This window comes from Strongylocentrotus purpuratus, unplaced genomic scaffold (assembly GCF_000002235.5).
Source record: "Strongylocentrotus purpuratus isolate Spur 01 unplaced genomic scaffold, Spur_5.0 spur5_scaffold_4, whole genome shotgun sequence".
NCBI classification, from domain to species: domain Eukaryota; kingdom Metazoa; phylum Echinodermata; class Echinoidea; order Camarodonta; family Strongylocentrotidae; genus Strongylocentrotus; species Strongylocentrotus purpuratus.
The window spans coordinates 33,618,055-33,637,396 of record NW_022145610.1 but is presented as its reverse complement, the minus strand read 5'-3'; the positions used below and the strand labels follow the sequence as shown (position 1 = coordinate 33,637,396).

Sequence of the window (19,342 nt, the reverse complement as noted above, 5' to 3'; positions counted from 1 at the left end):
TAACCGCTTAGGTCTTGGCCACTACGCTTCGGGGGAGGGATGGTCAGTTTCATATCGAACACAGGGACGGCATCGATAGGTAAATCTCACCGTTTTCCTTCAATTTTTCTCGAATTCGTTTCAACTTGTCAATGGAAATTTAATGGTTTCGCCAAAGATATGGTAGTTGAGTGTTAGATTGTTTTCGCAGCATCAAGTAACCATGATAATTGTTGCAATTTGACAGTGCGGATTCGCATTTTCTCTGGCTCACCCCTCCCTGATATACAAGGTCTCATCCGTAACCTTGATTTCGACAGTTTCGCTGGGTGATTAAATCCCATTCTCATCGTTTTAGACCCAGTCCTGTCTCTCTCTGTGTGTGTACATACTGTATATCGTCTGTGTTGCGATGTATTTGTGTGTTTGCACGACTTGTGTGTATGCATGTATGACCAATAATATGATATTACGCAACAGCGTCTGCAAAGCAACTGACTGTCTAGGGCTTAGTTTGTAGGCTGTGCATTGGGGGACATAGCAGACGGCAATAATTAGAAACCTAGTGGACAAGAGAGCGAAAGAGAGCGTGAGAATTAGAAGTCCAACTCCAAGTCTAGAACTCGCTCTCCTTCGCCACTCCTTAGATATCGTCCTTCCATTTTCCGATTCGACGTCCCTGTAGCCTGGCCTGGCCTGTTTCTTCCGTGTATGATCCCTGTTCGATGACCAGGGCCTGATATGTTACCTTATCCGAGATGGAATCCATACGCGATGACGGGGGCCGGGGAATCACCTCGCCCCACTGTAGAACAAATTCAAGGTGAGATATTCCCGACTTGTCTTTTCGATCGTTTTCAGCTTTTCTATAAGTATAACAAGATTTCTAAGAGTTCATCGAAAAAAGTTTTGAAATGAGATCATTCAAGTTTATTGGTTTTATGAACGCATGATATTAATGAGTTCAGGTTAACTAATTGCGGTAAACATATTCTAAATAACATTACCGTCTTTCGTAGGATGATAAACATTTAACATCATGCCTGTCATGTCTGTCAAATATAATACCTTGAGCATTTTTAAAGATAGTGAATAGAAGGACAACTATATTAAAGTTCAAAGTTTCAAACAATCGTAGTATTTTGAATATAAAGTCATACTATTATTGACCTAACAGAGTATTATTGTTTTGACATGTTTGAAGTATGGCAATGATTTTTCGCATGGTAATTCTCGCCAAGTCTGATCGTATTTACAATTGCATCGAATGTAGAAGCCACGTTGAATGTTGAAGGATAGATTTGTTGGCTGGTTGCCGCGCCAAAGCAGAGGTTTTTGCGGACCGCACATGCTTTTCAAGATTATGATATTGAAAATGATGGCATTCTGGACTTATTAACATAATCATTATAGGTGCAACAGACGATGGTATATGTCATGTATATAGCTACTACTAAATAATAGTAAAAAGGTGTTAGTTTTTTCCAGTGATATGGAAAGCCATGATTGATAAAGCTTTCGCATTCGAGTCAAGATAAATAGTCCAGGAAATCTCGATCGTCTGACCATGGCTTTCTAATAGTATGTGAATTCGGACTTGACATGGGATTGGTGTAAGTGAGTTTGTAACCGTGTATGTTTAAAGCACACGCCACAATAACTTTGTTACGTGATTTGGCTGTATGTGCTGTTATTGAATATTGATTCTGTACATTCATGTCATTTCAATTCACTTCAATGCCTAATGTGATTTACATTCCATCCTTGTTTCAATCTCGGCATGAACTTGGCATTTGTTGGCAATGCCTTTGCCTTAAAAAATGGCGGCTGTTTCCACGAGCTAGCTAGTTTATCCAAGTACTTATTGATCGCACTACCAAGCGGCTGTATAGGCCTTTGTCTGATAATCCTCTCTTCTCGTTCAAGTTGTTGCATAATAATGAGCCCCGTTACTCTAGCTGTAAACCGTTATATTCGCTATGGTGCCTCGTATAGCTGTGAGGTACCGTTATAATCTTCGCACAGATAAGCTATGAACTTGTAGTACTGTGTATACGATTTACTGTGTAGAAACGTATAGTACAGGTAGTGTTTTTATGTGTAATAACAATATATGGTGAATGTAATGGGTATATTGTATCTTTTATTAGGCATACTCTATAACATGCTGTACTTTGTTTCCAAGTAATAATGTACAAAGTTCTTGTTTCTGAATTCATTCGGAAAGTAAGCTCCATAAAGTTCGATTCGAACATCAAAATCACAAAAAATGTTCATGGTTTCTGGTATACGTTTGCATACATAGTACATAAATCTTACACTCTGAAATGAAGATTACATTTTACGATTCAATGCATAGTCACAACATAGTGTCATATGAACTTCTAGACTATAATATAGTGAAATGCAAAGAAGTTCATGTATTTTGAAGTTTGTGTGGAAGTGACAAGGAAAATAGACCCGGATAATAATGATCATGTCAAATCAAATTCAAGGTACTATATATAGTAATAGAAGTTTAAAAAGCATAAATCTCGAAACACTGAAAAGTGAAAATAGACAATGAGAATTAGTGAATATTTGAATGTCTTTAATTTTGCTTCATCGCAAGATGTAAACGTATGCGCTAACTGGTATTCCTCACTCTCTCTCCCCCCCCCCCCCCCAATAATTCAATTGAAGAATAAGAATGCAAGTATGCAACTAACAATGAGGCTCTGAGAAGGTTGCATATGAAATATACATTGCGTACTTATTTTGTCATAATTTTGCGCCATTCACGTTACCAAATATTTTATAATTACGAACATAATTAACATGGGAAACATTTATATCCAAGATAATTCGTAATACTGATTCAAGCTTAAATAGGGCTTGAACTTGAACTCCTTGAACATCAAACAATATACACGAATGAAACTGTACGCTACAGAGTATGGTATCGTGTTCTTTCTTTAATGTAGTCAATAACGTATGTGACATAAAAGTCACAAGTGGTCTACGAATTGTATAAATGGTATAGACAGTGGCAATGCATACCCAGAGAGAGGTGGAAATGCGCCCTTTTCTTGGAGTAATTATAGTTTTTCGGAGTTGAATCTGTTCCAAATATACAAAGTAATCCATTAGAGATCACCGTGAGAGTAATGATTTGAATTAATTTTGGGGGGAAGATTCCTCTTTTGATCTTGGACTTCCACTCCAAAATAAAATGAACCCTAATATTTCCACGCGTTGTTTTATTATGAAGTTTGTTACAAGTACATTTTTGTCTAGTTCTGAGATGTATCTGTATTCTGTACTATCTAAAGCTGTGCTCTAGTCATGACAAAGATACGAATATGTAGACATTACAAATTTACAGAGAAGTAAAATCAAAACTCCTGAGCATCCCGAGCCCAAACCTTTGTTTTTATGCCCAAGTATGAAACGTAGCAAGATTTTTGTCAAAGGTTAATTAAATTACATTATTTCTGGACTAGCAAAACTTCGACACGTTCGTAATCTACGTTTCAACTTACACTTTGTTTGGGGGTACATTTTGTTAACATGACCTTGATAGAGCAAAGATGCCTTGATTATGGAATGTAAATGTATTTCATCTTCTCCATTTTTACTTAATTTATCACATTGATTATTATTCTCATTCTTCGCAATGTACATTGGTAATGGCTTTTGCTGTCCATTGCCTAAAATGCATTTTAAAAAGGGATTTAATATTTCAAGGCAATCAATTAAAATAATGGTAAATTTGGATCTAATTTAAAAAATACTATTATTTTGTAATAATTTTTGGCATTGGAATGACTTTAGTTCGAAAAATTAGCATGCATAATATTATGCTCAATGTCCGCCCGTGGTGATTTATTATCGACTGTTACTTGATAGTGATATATAGAGTTGTCACTCGAACTTCAAAGATTGAGAAGATTAGAAATAAAGCTATAGTGTATTGGAAATATTAATTTAAAATTACCTAGGTCCACAACAATGTCTTTGTAGAGAGACATTCTACTGTCATCATCTGAACATAGCGGTTCTTTTCATTTGTTTATATTGGTTTGCTTATTTCTTACTAATTTTTTTAAACTGCCTTAGAAGCAACTCTCTATAGACTATAAGGGCTACCTGTCTATGATGACCATGCAGAGCTAATGTATGTTGTAGAACCTGTCCAAAAAGGCCACCTGTCTAAAGTGTCCGCGTTCCCTGTTTCCTTTATGTAGCATTGATGGACAGGTTTGACAGTACTAATAACATAGTTACCGATCGTTTCCTATTTTGGAGGAATATTCGTTGGCTTTCAAGCTATGGTTTTGAACCTAGTTATAGATTCCTTCTTTTTCTGAAATATTTTGTTTGATAAGTGTACAAAATAAACTGTATTCCTAATTCTGCCTAGAGAGTTGCATATTTTTTGCAGTGAAAAGTTGGCAGGTAAGCTAATAATAGCGTTAGTAAGAGCAGAACAACAACACAAATATACATGTAGTAGAAAGAAGTAGTAGTAGTAGTAGTAGTATAGTAGTAGTAGTAGGAGGAGGAGGAGGAGCAGCAGTATAATTTGCATTTGTTGAGAGGCAGAGGATAAACTCCTGTTTAATAGAATTTGTGTTAACGCCCTTCTTATCCTCAGCAGACAACAGCACAAGAAGCTCCAAATATATTCAGCTTTATCACTACATATTCTAGAGAGTATACTGTATAGTTCATATATTTTATATGAGTAAATTGATTACCGATAACCTTGCATGTATATGCATTGTAATCGAGTAATATTTCATTAGCAAACATTTCTATATCAAAAGATCACTTTTCAGCTGAGGCTACGATGATGGATAGAGGTCACTTCATGAATATAAACATACTTAAATAAATGATAAGGTACATTATATTAATCAATACAGGTGGTGGTGATGATAATGAACAATTAGGACAAGTACAGATGCTGATTAGAAAATTACATCTGGTTCCACTTGACTTTTTGAGAAAGAGAGAAATCAAGATGACAAAGGGTGATATGGTGATTTTATTACGTAACAGCCCGTATTATGATATTATTTCCAATTTTGAAGGTGAAGAAGGGTACTTTTGTATCCTCGGATAGTTTTGACTATTGACCAGGTGTCAGCTGTAAGGTGTCGTAAGTAGTTCATAGTCGTAAACATTTTTTTAGATAAGTGTGGTTGAGTATTGTTTTAACGTCCAATATACTGGTCATGTGATTTCGGTGTAAAATATATTTTAAAACGAAATCGTCCGGAGCATAGATAATGTATTAAGATTATTTGTGTTTTGTGAGAGTGGGGTATCATCAACATGCTTATAAATTGCCTCAATCTTGTTGGAAATCAACAAACATACTTTGATACATGTGGCATCAAAGTATCAAACTTTGGTCCACGTTTGAAACTTGTTCTCATCCTACCTGTCGTATGAGTCTGCAAGAGCAGCCATTTTTTGCGTAATATTAGTATTCTTCCATATTATGAATAACATTATAAAGAATGATCTCGTTTTAAAAGGTTAATTAATATTACTCTCCTCGAGAACCCGCATTATGTTTACCAGTACCTCAGGTCCTCAGCGTTGCAAAGGTAAAACACCTGGGTTGAGAGATGAGTTGACAAATGTGGGTGGAACACTTCGTCCAATTGTGAAGGTCAAATGACGAACAGGGACCGAACCAGGACCTCTTCGATGGGAGTCAACAACCGCCTACCAGTAATTTTACCTCGGTGCCAACCCCCGTCCCCCTCCATCCTTTGTTTAGTTAATTAATGGGCAAGACCATTTAGACCCGTGCGTTTAAAATGCTAATTGATACTATATAAAGCATCATTTTGTTTTTCATAATTACACTCTGTAAGTTGATATAGAATTCTTTGTTATTTTTTTTTCAAATAAACATAGGGGAGAATTACAATTATGAAAAGTACACGTCTGAGGAGAAAGGGGAGGATGCTAATTATAGATTTATTAATTAACTAAAATACTGGTTCTCCCAAAAATATTATCACAATCACAATTTCATACTGTATGTAGAATATAGCCCTTATAAGTTATACCAGGTTTGAGGTTTATTACAAATCCGTCACGACGATGGAATTCGACTATTCTTATGCCCCTCAAAAATATGGATTTTACTTGGCAGGTTCAGGTACCAATATTTCACTTTGATTTGTTTTTGTAGTGTTCCCACCTTGTGTGGACACACTAGTGAAGAATGAATCATGTTTACTTTGAATTTCTCGTAATAAATACCTTTCAATGAATCAAAGGACTAATAGACCTTCGCTAATGCTAATAGATTACATTGCGTAGAAAGAAAGGACTCAGAAAAGGGAAGAAAAGATTCAGGAAAAAAATACAATATTCAGAAACCGCTAATGCTCTGGTCACTTTCCTTGTGAACGCGCGAACGTTCAACCTAGATGAGCTACAGAATAACAGTCAAATTCATTGCGGGATAATTACTTTGACCTTACTGTTACGAGGAACCACTCAACAAAAACCTTCCTTTCTCTCGGATAAGATGACCAGGCGAAGTAAAAAGGGAAAAAATGTTTTTGCTCCTCATTGGAAGAATGTGACCCCTGTGTAGTGACCCACCGCAGAAACGCTTTCTTATGTAAGAGCAAAATTAACACGTCCTTCGCGTTTGGTTTTGGGTGAAGTTCGGTTTTTCGGAAAAGAAAATAACGGACAAAACAGACCTTGAGGAAAGACTTGGAATACCTCCTAGTGAGGGACTACTTTGGAAGTTCAAACCTTTTTTGGTCACTTTTGGGGATGATGAATTTCGATGAATTCTGGTAATACGATCATAATTATTTAGCTTCTTTTTGCTTTTATGACTCATAGGTCTGCAACAATACTTAGCTAGATTTATTATAGGAACCGTGAATAAAAGTTAAAGGTGTAATTATGATTCACAAACACTAGATTTTTCGAGAAAATTAATTAATATAAAATAAGTTTTCAGGAAATTGTCTACACCGAATGGAAAAAGACATTACTTGGAGCAAGCTGAAAACTTATTTTCAACTGGAAAATAAGAAAATTAAATTAAACATTCTAAAAAAGCAATTAAAATCATTGTAGATGTTAGGGGGTAAAAACACTCCACATTAATGCTCCATGTTAGTATTACAACATAATTTTACATCGCTCTGTATTAATTTGTTTTCCTTTTCTGTATGAAAGTAATGTACTCTGTTTGACTCGGCGTGGCTTACCGCCCTCTTTCATCCAGGACGGAGAATGAGTGGATTTTTGCATGAAAAGCCGACTACCCTCAGGTAAAGACCAGTTATGATTATGCGATTGCATTGTGAAAGAAACGTTGTGGAATCGATCAGAAAAGGTTGATCATCTAGCATCTAGCATCTGCAAGGTTCTGGAATCATCAAAATGATAAGAAATTTGGCCCATTCTTCGTAAAGTTACAAGCACTATACACAGAAAGATGTATATGGGACTACCCTATATCTCTCACAGACCATGAGAGAAACAAATTTACCAAATATATGAATTAGTAGGCGGTTTCCCGGCAAATTTTTTATCATCATGTATTAGTCAAAACATATTCTTTCACATGATTGGTAATGAGAGCTTCCATTTCATTTTTTGAAATTGGGCCGTTTCCAATACTGGTCTTTACCTTTAATACTCACTCACCATGGAAACTTACAGAGAACATCTAAAACCTACCCTGTTTTATGTTCGAATCCTTTATTTCAGCAGGGACATGCTAGATAGCATGTCCCTGATTTCAGCAAGACACTATCAATATTTCCCATCACACCCACACGCACCAACACTCACCCTCCACCACACCCACCCTCGCACCACACCCACCCTCGTACCACACCCACCCTCGTACCACACCCACCCTCGCACCAACACTCACCCTCGTACCACACCCACCCTCGCACCACACCCACCCTCGCACCTCACCCACCCTCGCACCACACCCACCCTCGCACCTCACCCACCCTCGCACCACATCCACCCTCGTACCACACCCACCCTCGCACCACACCCACCCTCGTACCACACCCACCCTCGTACCACACCCACCCTCGCACCAACACTCACCCTCGTACCACACCCACCCTCGCACCACACCCACCCTCGTACCTCACCCACCCTCGCACCACACCCACCCTCGTACCTCACACACCAGAATACTGTCCTCTCCGAATGTAGGCCTTCACCTTGTTCAGAATTACAAGAAAACCTTTGTTCTTGTGGCCTAAACATTTCCCTCTCCATAAGAGAAAAGAAAAGTGGCGTAGGCCTATTTTTATGTAAACACGCTCGCAAAGACTTCCAATAGATTAAATTGAGGACAATTTCAATACCCCTTGTTGATTTTCTTGTTTATCTAATTGTTTTATTTATGTATTGTGAAACAAAATGTTCATGTATATATGAATGAAGTTTACTAAATTCAAATTCAGATTCAATACATTCTATTATTGCCTGTAGAATCGTGTATTGATTAAGAAATTTATCATTTCAATGTTCGCACATTTGAAAAGGTGATGCACAAGGCTGTAGATTGAATTTAGCTTGGATTGAATTTTCGAAAGTCTTCGCGGTAATATTTTGATACAATATTATGAATATAATAAAAAGAAGGACATTTGGGGCCAAATTTTTATGCCACATGCGTGTAACACCAGTAACAAAAAACGTACCAGTAACAAAAACGTAAAAAAAGATTGAAGTCCTGTTTTAAGCACCGGGAACTATCTTGTGCATCTGTTATGTGCTCGTATAGTGATTGCCCCCATATGTGCTTAATTGAAATGTGCAGGTGCTTGTACTGTGTTGGTGCTTCTGTTTGTTTCAACACCCCAAGTGCTACTTCTTAGCACTTAAAGTGCCGAATACAGCTTTGTTGCAGTATGACATTCTAGCGTAAGCCTACCCATTTCGTATTTTCATGAACTAAAGTTTAGTGCTTCAGGGTAAATATTTTAACCTCTATACGTGTTTTATGTCGTCATTATGATTGAAGTGTAAATTGTACCAAGCTTTTAAGGTAAACCCTCCTTTCTCCCCCCCCCCCAAAAAAAAAGGGGGAGAAAGCATCAACTTCAAGACAATGTAATAGGCATTTCCCTCGTATTTATATATATATATATATATATATATATGCAAGAATGGAAATCCACTTTTGTGGGGACTCGGAGCAGTGATCACTTCATGTTTAGTGGAATCCACTCTCTAAAGAGTAAATCATCTACTTCTTTGATGTGTATTTCACTATGTATAACTTGGAATGGATTCAACTCCAAAGGGAGTTCTCCCTAATATGAATACTAATGAAGTGGACTTTCCTACTACTCTAATTCTAACTGTATGATATGTTTTTATACGCATCCATTAGGTTGTCAACATACTGTTACGAATCGAAAGCAATTGTTTCTATTGTTAGAAAGGTCTAGACTCTAGCATATAGGTCCCCGGTATCTCAGATAGGGGCGGGTCTTACCCACTAAGGCATGTTAATGAAAAGAAAGGTAGGTATATTTGCTGGAATAGGTTGAACAGCCACGAATAAAAGCACGCATCTTTTTATGGAGGGATCAATGTGATCTTTTATAGTAGGTAAACAATGTGAGGCTTCGAGACGAGCATGAGCCTGAAGCGAGTCTTCTGAATATAACGGTAGCATTAGTGGTAGCTTATTGTATGGGCGTATTATTTAATTTGTCTATGGGCGTCGCTAAAAGAATGTGCATGCGCCAGCACCCACCTCCCCGCCATCTTTTCAGCTATTTAAGTCTCAAATCCGGCATGCAGACAAATCTTTTTATATTTAAAGGTCTGCGTGTCGGGGAATGATATACATGATATATACATGTATAAGGTATTTGAATTGTTCTATTTGCTTCTTGGAACATCGTTCGAAAACTTTGGTCGAAAAATTGGAAATCCGGGATCCGGGACCCTTCGGGCTAAGTTATCAGCAATCGGAACCGCCCCCCCCCCCCCCAGCCGCCCCTGACCAAACATTAGAAATCGCATATGCCTATATATGGTTCAAATGAGTATAACATTCCCAATGATTAATATTCCATTAACGAGATCAAGTGACAGTGGGTGTTAACGTTGTCAATTTTAAAAAACTATTTAGGCCATGTCTATCATATTTCCCGACTAGTTAACCGAAAGTGTGGAAATAACATGATTAATGTGCCCTCGGGTTTTCAAACCTGCTGACAAAAATGGAAAGTTGGGGAGGTCCCTCGAAAAAGAAACCATTAGGCCTACTACTTTACAAATAGCTCATTGCGCCGGAATATAAATTTAGGACTCGGTTCATGTTCAAGTTTAATTTCATTTAATTCCTTTAAAAGCATATGTACATACAAATCTGAAATAAAGCACAGATGCAAATCACTATACATGGAATCAAGCCCAGGGTTCAATAAGTCTCCGGGTGAAAAAAAAGTTGTCGAAAGCAAGAGGGGAAGTAGACTTATTACAATATATTCAAAAACATTCGCTTACATGAATACGCAACAACAAAATATGAATGATCGAAATTATTGTCATTGTTTCAAGACCGATGTGTCAATTTTTACTTGTTATCGTTATTTTCTGCCTGTTGATTCCCTTTTGTCAACACCAACTTCATATTCGTGTAAAATGCAAAATTCTCTAAGAGTACATAATTTTTGTCAGTATTTGTCTAAAATGCTAACATGAAGAGCTGAATTGGTCTAGTGGATGAATCCGTCACCGGACTGTAGATCACATTCATGGGTCGAGTCCAGCTGCGGTACCTACGTCTTTTATCAAGACATTTATCTACATTTGCCACTCTCCACCCAGATAAAGTAAATAGGTACCCGGTAGGAAGAAATTTTGAATACTTTTGCGCATTTTCATGGCGGCTCAGCTGTATTAAGCGCAGTAGAGTATATATTTATGTATATATATATATATAATAGCTGCGCTATAAAAATGGACAAATTTATTATTATTAATGTTAGGCCTAAAAAAAGAGATGTTGTATTGCCCTTTGGCTTTGCGACCGACCCTACACCTAAAGGGCAATACAACATCTTTTTAAGGCCTTATGTAGAGATGTCGTGGTCGAGTAGATACGTCACCGGACTGTGGATCACAGGGACATTGATCTACATTAGCCACACTCAACCCAGGTGATGTAAATGGGTACCTGGCAAGAATTAATTCCTTAAAATTTTAATATTCGTTTTATTATTATTATTATATTCTTTTAAAAAAATAGGAGTATTTGTTGTACGCAATTGTGATAGATTTAAAAATAATCCCGGTACGTGAACAGATACGACACAATAAGCGGTGTGATATTTGTAATATGATCTAATTTCCTTTCCAGGAATTCGGTTTGGAATCACTGAATTTGTCTCGGGAGTAGTAGACATTCGAACTTTTCTAAGCCGATCATCGAATGAGACATATAAATGGGAAGGAGACACATAAAAAAAATAGTCAAAAGATTGAAAAAGAAAATCATTTATTTGTCTGCTCTGTTTCTTCAAAAGAAACGAATCTTATCCAGGTATGAAAGAGGATTTTAGAGACGAATGCGGGGGGGGGGGGCAAGAAATGGCTGCTTAATATGATCAAAGGAAAGCAGAAGTAGAAAATAACTCTCCACACTATTGTCCCTGCAAAGCATAATCTATGTGGAGCCTTTGTTGTTGGCTCAGCCAGAGCGAGCTGCTCCAGTCGGTATGAATAGTTGTCCATCCATGGACCAGACACAAAGGGGGAGTTTGGGGGAGATAACAATGAAGTACATGGGCATGTGCATCGCGCTATTTCACTACCCAAGGACATCAACTAACAAAGAGCTGAAGTGAATAAGTATTAACGCCATGGCTTGTTCAATCCCTCTTTAAAAGACACCTCAGTTTGCGACTTGGTATCCTTTCACGAATCATCGATTTTGTTTCTTCTTCTTCTTCACAAAGGATTGTTGGTTCGATCGGTTGAGTTTAAAAGGGGTGGTATCTCACCCCACTGGTCCCGAGGTCGCTATTGATTAATGTTTTTCAGAGGTTAATGTTGTAGATAGTCATCTGAACGCCCCCTTCCAGTCCCCAGTCTTATCAATGGTCAATAAGAAACAGCTTGTTTACCGGAATGTTTCTTTTTTATTGATCGCCTCGTACATTTCTTTTCATGTCTTCAGTTATCAATATTTAAGCAGTATTATGTTAAAGATCGCATGTGCGTATCCGGACACCTACCCCCTGGACATCCACCCCGGATAACCACCCCTAGTCAACTACCCCCTAGGACAACTACCCCCTAGGGTAACCACTCTCTAGGACGACTCCCCCCCCCCCCCCCCCCCCCAGCACAACTACTCGCCGAACAACTACCCCTGGGACAACTAGCCCCTGGGACAACTACCTCCTAGGACAACTACCCCCAGACAACTACCCCCAGACAACTACCCCTTATAGGACAACTATCCCCGGACAACTACCGGGGTGAGATGCGTCCATTGTCCTGGTTGTTTACTCTTTGAGTCATTCATCTTCCTTCGCCATTTTTTGACGCAGGAATGCTGCGTCAGCGTCTTTGACGCGTCACAACAAAGGGAAAGTAAACTAAATATTGCATTAATTACTGGCGTATGTGCTATTGCCATTACATACTTGATTGACGCAGTGACTAACGCAATGACGAATTTGACGCCATGCCAGTTTCACACGAAGCCGTATTTCGCTTGCGATATCACCTGAGCTAATCACGTTTGTGACGGAACTTGCCCATGTACTTCCAAGTATTGTTTACAATGTTCACCTTGCATTCACACTCTCGCATGGCGCACCGAAGCCTGCGTCAGTCGCTGATGACGCAGGTCTATGTCAGCTTAATTATGCATTGTATGCTAGGGGCATTATTTCTTTTCTATAAGTGTTGATTCTGGGTTTAGGATCAACTGTGTATCCCGTGGTGCGTTTGAACCATGATTATTGATATCCATTTATTTCGAAAATTGTTGCCCATTCCTTTTCTTTTTTCCAAGCGTTATGGAACCCCATTTCCAGATAATGTTATCAATTTTGAAAAATGTATATATACATGTATTATAGACATTTAGATAAAATCTACAACTAAATGACTTTCATTGGGCACCTTCTCTACAGTTGAGTTTACTATCAACCATTCATCGAATTTATAAATTTAAGAAAAAAACGATTTTGAATAGCTTTATTACGAAATGACCAAAAATATCTATATCATGACGTAACAAACCAGATGAATGGTCGGTAGGAAACCCAAATATTGTTAATTTCCAAAATCCTAATTTGCTTCCATCATTGGAAACCATTTCTAATCTTAAAGAGGGAAATCGGCTAATTCTTTGAAATGTCATTATCCGAATATCCCCCCCCCCCCAAAAAAAGGAGGGAAAATGTGCCTGGACTTGATCTTTAGTCTGTACAAGGTCCGACAACATAGCCCCCTTGAATGCCCTCACAATGATTTTCCAAAAGATCATGATTTCATTGGCGGTTTACATATGTATTTGCTCCCGCCATTGACCTGCAAAGACCTGCTGAAAGTCGGAATAATTTGAATCCATCACAAAATGACTAGGTATAATATTCAGGTTGGATTAGCAGTATCATAAAATAAATGGTAAAATATTCCAATCAAAATATGAACATTCGACGACTTGTAGTACAAAAAAAAATTGCTTTTGCGATCTTTTAATATGAGAAATACTTCTTGAAATGAACGTTGTAACTCATCTCTGATTTTTACCGGCGAACACATGTTTTTACTTTTCAACGTTTAATTTATGTAATTGTATTTAAAAAAACTTCAGATTTTGTTATCGTCTCTATATTTCAACCCATGGACTTTATCTTTATATACAAACAGAAACACCGATTTTGTTTTAGAGCTTATAACAAATTCTTGAAAGTATAAACGGCATGTTCGAAAAGTTCATTTAGTGCTATGGCTGAACTTCATATCAAAGTTTCTTGAAAGACATGGAACGAAAAATAAAGTCAAATAACTGTATTTGGACAAGATGAACAGATTACAAAAGGCATATGATGTGATCAGATTAATTGTATACGCATAGCAGTTTACATTGGAAATGTCTTCAACTCTTCATTGCAAAACGTGAATGTGGTATCAAAACACTTTCACTATGTCTTGACCCTTGGGCACTAGTAAAGGATGGAACGCGAAACCAAATTCCATATTTCGGTAGCTCTTGAGAGACCCAATGGGCTATTCGCTCACCACCTCTTTTTTCCCCCTCTCTCTTTCTCTCTCTCATGAAATTCATTGTTACTAATGTACTGGACATTCAAGCGTTCGAATGCGGGACGGCTGATTACGTAACACAGACAAAAACATGATCCCCTTTTTAAACGAGGAGTATCATTTGTCTGGTTCAATTCAATTCCAGACTTAGTGTGGATCCCAGACACTGTCATATAATTTTACCGGGTCACAGGAAGGATAATTAATGAGCAAAGAAGGGATGGGGAGTTTGATTAACAAATGACAGAAACTTGTCTTGAGTGATGAAGCGTCATTTTGTGATTTTTTTTTTTTTTAAATTTTAATTTATAGACAATGATTATTGTTATGTACATTAGTGTGACAAATAAACAGAGGAGTAAATTTGGCCTCTTGACTTAATTGTAATGTAATGTATAGTAGGGCATATATCCACATTCGTAACGTACGCTAATTTCTTCAGAGTCATTTTCTACATACCAATTTGTTTTGCACAATTGATGAATTTAAAACAGTAGCAAGTGACCTCCAATTACTACACTTCATATTTATGTTATTAAATATTCCTCTTCCAGAAATCATAACTTCTTAAGTCTGCATCTTTTGATGTTCCTTCTCTGAACTTACTTCAGATGTTTTCGAGTATTTCGATTAAAAGGCGGAGTTTCACTTCATTTGTTTCTTCCTAATTAAATTTCTATAGAGTAAAATAGAAGATATAACGAAACAGCAATTATTGATTTATTGCACAAAATGAAGCATGTATACTCCGCGTAAGGATCACAGGCTAATTTGGGATGAAAAGAAGGAGTGAGACAATAATTTATTTTGAATTCTGAAAGAAGATCATATCGACCGAATTGCTATTTCTTGAATTGAAGCATTAAAGTGTAACTTAACATTGATGCTCCGCGTTACTCTTGGTGTCAAAAGGCTCTGGAAGCGAGGACAAAGAAAATAAAAGAGCGTAATGCAGGAATGATGTTGACATTATCATTACCACCCAATGGGGTATATTCAGCAGACGCGTAACCCCCCCCCCCCCCCCCCCCACCTCTCGAAAGTTAAAAGAGAAAATGTGTGAGAGAGAGAAAGAGAGAGAAAGAGAGAGAGAGAGAGAGAAGAAAGGAAGATGGCGAAAGTGAAAGTAATAAGAATATGGTATGACCCCCTCCTAAGCCATCACCTCATCAATGGTCTCGGTTGATGCGCATGTCTATCAAACCGAGTAAGACCGATGCCCCCCCCCCCCCCCCACCCTCTACCACCAACACCACAACCTACAACCACGAAGTCTTCACAAATATTCCACTGTTTTCTGGCAAAGAGACAAATAAAGAAAAAAGTCTTTATCCTCGTCCCGAATAATAGGAAGATGGCACCCCCGGAGAGCTTAACATTTGCACCTAGGTACTCACAGAACAATGAAGTTGCTGTTGACCAAGTTTGGAGGATGTCGAAATGAAATGAGGAATTGATGATGCAAACGTTTGACATTCATCATTTAACCATTTAACCAAAATCAACAAGGCGAGTATTCGATGTCGTAATGACTGAAATTATAGGCATGTAGATGCACCCTCCCCCCCCCCCCTTCACAATAATTTGGAAACGAAAAGTAATTAGATTAAGATAAGTCCAAACTCTGTTGTATGACCTAATATTTTTATTTTTAAAGCTTCCTTAGATTATTATCAACCCAAACTAGATCACTATTCAGAAGGAAATTGATCAAGGAGAGGAAACAAATTACGTCATATCGACTAAATTTAGAAACAGAATCCACAAATAATTAATTAGAGTCCCCCTGAAAACGTGGAATATCAGGTTTCCAACCATTGAGAGGGGGGGTACCGGTCATACTCGAAAAATGAAATGGGACTTTAGAGGACTATAGAGCTACTGATTTGGGAAGGATATGCGAGGGAGTCTCATCATCTTTTTCTCGTCCATTTCCCCTTATCTTTCTTTTCTTTATAATTTTTCACGATTTGATAATGACCCTTTGTGCCCCCCCCCCCCCCCGTAGCTACGCCACCACCAGACAAGGTGTAACATCTATCCATGGGTAATGTACTTGTGATAATAGAATTCGCGTCATTAATACTAGAGATAAACAATGATGGGGATAATGGTTTATTCTCGTCGTCTGGAAAATTAATTACACTAAAAGGTTGACGAGTTTAATGGCATGTAGAGTTGAGCAAATATCAGAGGTTTAATGGCGAATAAATCGAGTTGATTCTTCACGGACTCCATAATCTTCTTAGATCAATTACATTTTCATGTTTCCATGTTCAACAGTTATAATTTCCGTGGTCAGGTTTCATTCGTTTCTTTTCGCTTTATCTCTCAACCACTCTTGTTTAAAACTGAAATGATGCTCAATTGCTCATTACCCATTCCTTAATCATCATTATTGTGTAAAATTTCCGTCATGTTTCTTATGATTTTCTTTAGGTAAGATGGTTTGTTTGTTTGACCCGACTGCTAAGAAAGCATGTGTAAGCTTGTAAGTAAGCAACCAGGGAATCGACGGCTTTAAGTTCTCTCCGAGGGACTCAAGATGCCTTACTAAAAGGGCACTATAGCGCATCGACTTTGTTTCGAACCTGGGACCTCACGGTTACAAGACCACTGATCTACCATGCACTGATCTCCCACATCAGTTCTTGCACTGATGCTCTCTTTCTTTCTCTCTTTGTCTTTTTCCCCTCATTTCCCCCCTTTTCCCCCTTTTTCCCCCTCTCACCCCTTCCCCTTGTCCTTGCATTATCAATTCCTTAATTTCTTTTATTTTGTAAATGTTCCGTCATGTTTCTTTTAATTATTTTTTGATCTCTCGATACTCATATACCTCCCTTCCCCTCCTCCCTTCCCCTCTCTCTCTCTCTCTCTCTCTTTCTCTCTCTCTCTCTCTCTCTCTCTTCCTCTCACTCTTCCTCTCACTCTTTCATTTGTTGTTAATCACTCTGCCTGTCCTTGCCTTTTCCCCTATAATTTTCTTTTCGTATAGGCCTGTAACCGACAAAGCAACAACTAATGTGTGCATTCAGACTGTTTATGTGACGTGATTCATAAATAATTGAATTGCAATATTTTTGTCTTAGTTATAACACCAATTTGATTATGAATCTTGTTTAAATAATTCGCTCTTTGTTTTTATTGTCTTATTGCAGCCTTTGACTTTTCAATCCGAGGGCAGTCGTTCGTGCCCGGTGCCACATACACCCCTACAAGTATAAGTCCTGGCGCCACTGACCTGCGTTCTCCTCCCGTCCAAGACGATGGCAAGTCCTGTCTTATCTGCGGGGATCGTGCTACGGGTCTCCACTATGGTAAGTCTGAGCAAAGAGATACTACAATCTCTTTGGTCTAAGCGTCTTCAAGGTACTGTCCATTTAGACCAATGTTCACAAGACCACACAAAACCTAAGGTTCACAAGACGAAAGGCTCGTAGGACCAAAGTACACAAGACCAACGTTCACAAAACCTGAGGTTCAAAGAATTGACAAGACCTTAGGCCATCAAGAGTAGACTAAAGTTCACAGGACTTAGTGTTCGCAAAGCGAAAAGTTCCGAAGACCTGAGGTTTACATGACCGTATTTATAAAGTCCACAATACTAAAGGTTTGCAAGACTGAGTTCACAAGACACGTGTTCACAGGTCTGAAGGTTCAAAAGCCCTAAAGTTCAAAAGACCTAAGTTCATAAGGCCAAAGTTGTACAAAACAATAGGTTCTCACAACCAAATTTGCATAACAAAATGTCCCGAAACCGAAGATCATAAAACCAAAGATCATAAGATTTAAGGGGGAAATCCACCCTGATATTAAGTTAGTTTTAATAGGAGCAGAAAAATGAGAGAAACGGGTCAGTGAAAGTTTGAGCAACAACCAAAAACAAATTGGCAACTCGGTGACGTATCGGTGACGTATCTTGCTAGAAGAAAATCTATTACATCATTAATAACTAAGAAAATGAAAGTTTATGATATTTTCTGTACAGAGCAAATTGGAGATGAGTTCACAAGATACGTCATACAGTTTCCAATTTATGTTTGATTTATCGCAACTTCAAAAATTCACAACTTCTTTATTTTTCATCGGATTTCGCTCGAATTCTCACCGATCCGTTTCTCTCAGTTATCTTCTTCTATTTAAATCAACTTGATATCAGGATGGACTTCCATTTTAAGATAAGCAAGACAGAAGATCCACGGCGACCGAAGGTTCAAGAGACCGAAATGTCAAAAGTCCTAAGGTTTACAAGATTGGAGTGTTACAAGACCACCTTAGATCACTACCTAAGGTCCAGGAGAACAAATGTTCACAAGACGGAAGTCCCACACGATTTGAGGTTCACAAGACGGAAGTCAAGGAGACAGCAGTTCACAAGAACAATACTGAAGTTCGATACGAAACCTTAAGTTCACAAGACCTACGGTCGACAAGTCCGACTTTGAAAACACCCAAGGTTTGCAAGACACAAGGCTGAAATTCACAAATTCAAGACTGAAAGTCGGAAGTCTTAAGGCAAACAAGACCTAAGATTTCAGAAAACTTTGGTTAACAAGACTGGAGATTCACAAGACCAAAGGTTCCCAGTTTTAATTCTGGTTGACCTTCTAAACAAGTGGCTTTAAAGTGTTCATCAAATCCGAGAGAACACAAGACCCTTTTCTTTTTTAATTTTTCGGTCTGGTGGTCCTCCGACCTTCAAAAACTTCGACCCTTTTCGGACTGTTAGACATATGGATTGTTTCCGTTCTTCCGTCTCGAAGTTATAGACCTGTAATTGGCTGTAGTCCACATTCGTCGTAGACTGAGCGTTAAGATTTGGCCGTAAATGAATCAATAAAAGAAAAACAACAGACGAAATGGAGTGAGAGCATGTGAAATAAAAAACATCCCCAGATTGCATTTTTTGTAATCATTGAGATTTGTAAACAGGCATGCCGTGAAATTGAATCAAAGTATAGTGCCAAAGTTTTTCTTTTGAAATCACATTTAAGAGAGTAACTTACGTCTGTCTAATAATTAGTTTTTGTTGGTGTAAAATAATGGGACTGTGAGA

General features: G+C 38.0%; 1 protein-coding gene across 1 annotated transcript in view; it reads left to right on the top strand.

Annotated features, from left to right (window-relative positions):
• Window positions 1-218: 218 nt before the first annotated feature.
• LOC763973 (nuclear receptor subfamily 6 group A member 1) overlaps window positions 219-19,342 on the top strand; it is a 36,802-nt gene continuing 17,678 nt past the window's right edge. The window contains exons 1-2 of the mRNA XM_001200128.4: window positions 219-802; window positions 17,445-17,603. Coding sequence (XP_001200128.2) covers window positions 721-802; window positions 17,445-17,603 — 241 coding nt within the window. The 5' untranslated portion in view covers window positions 219-720. The remainder of the gene's footprint in view (window positions 803-17,444; window positions 17,604-19,342) is intronic.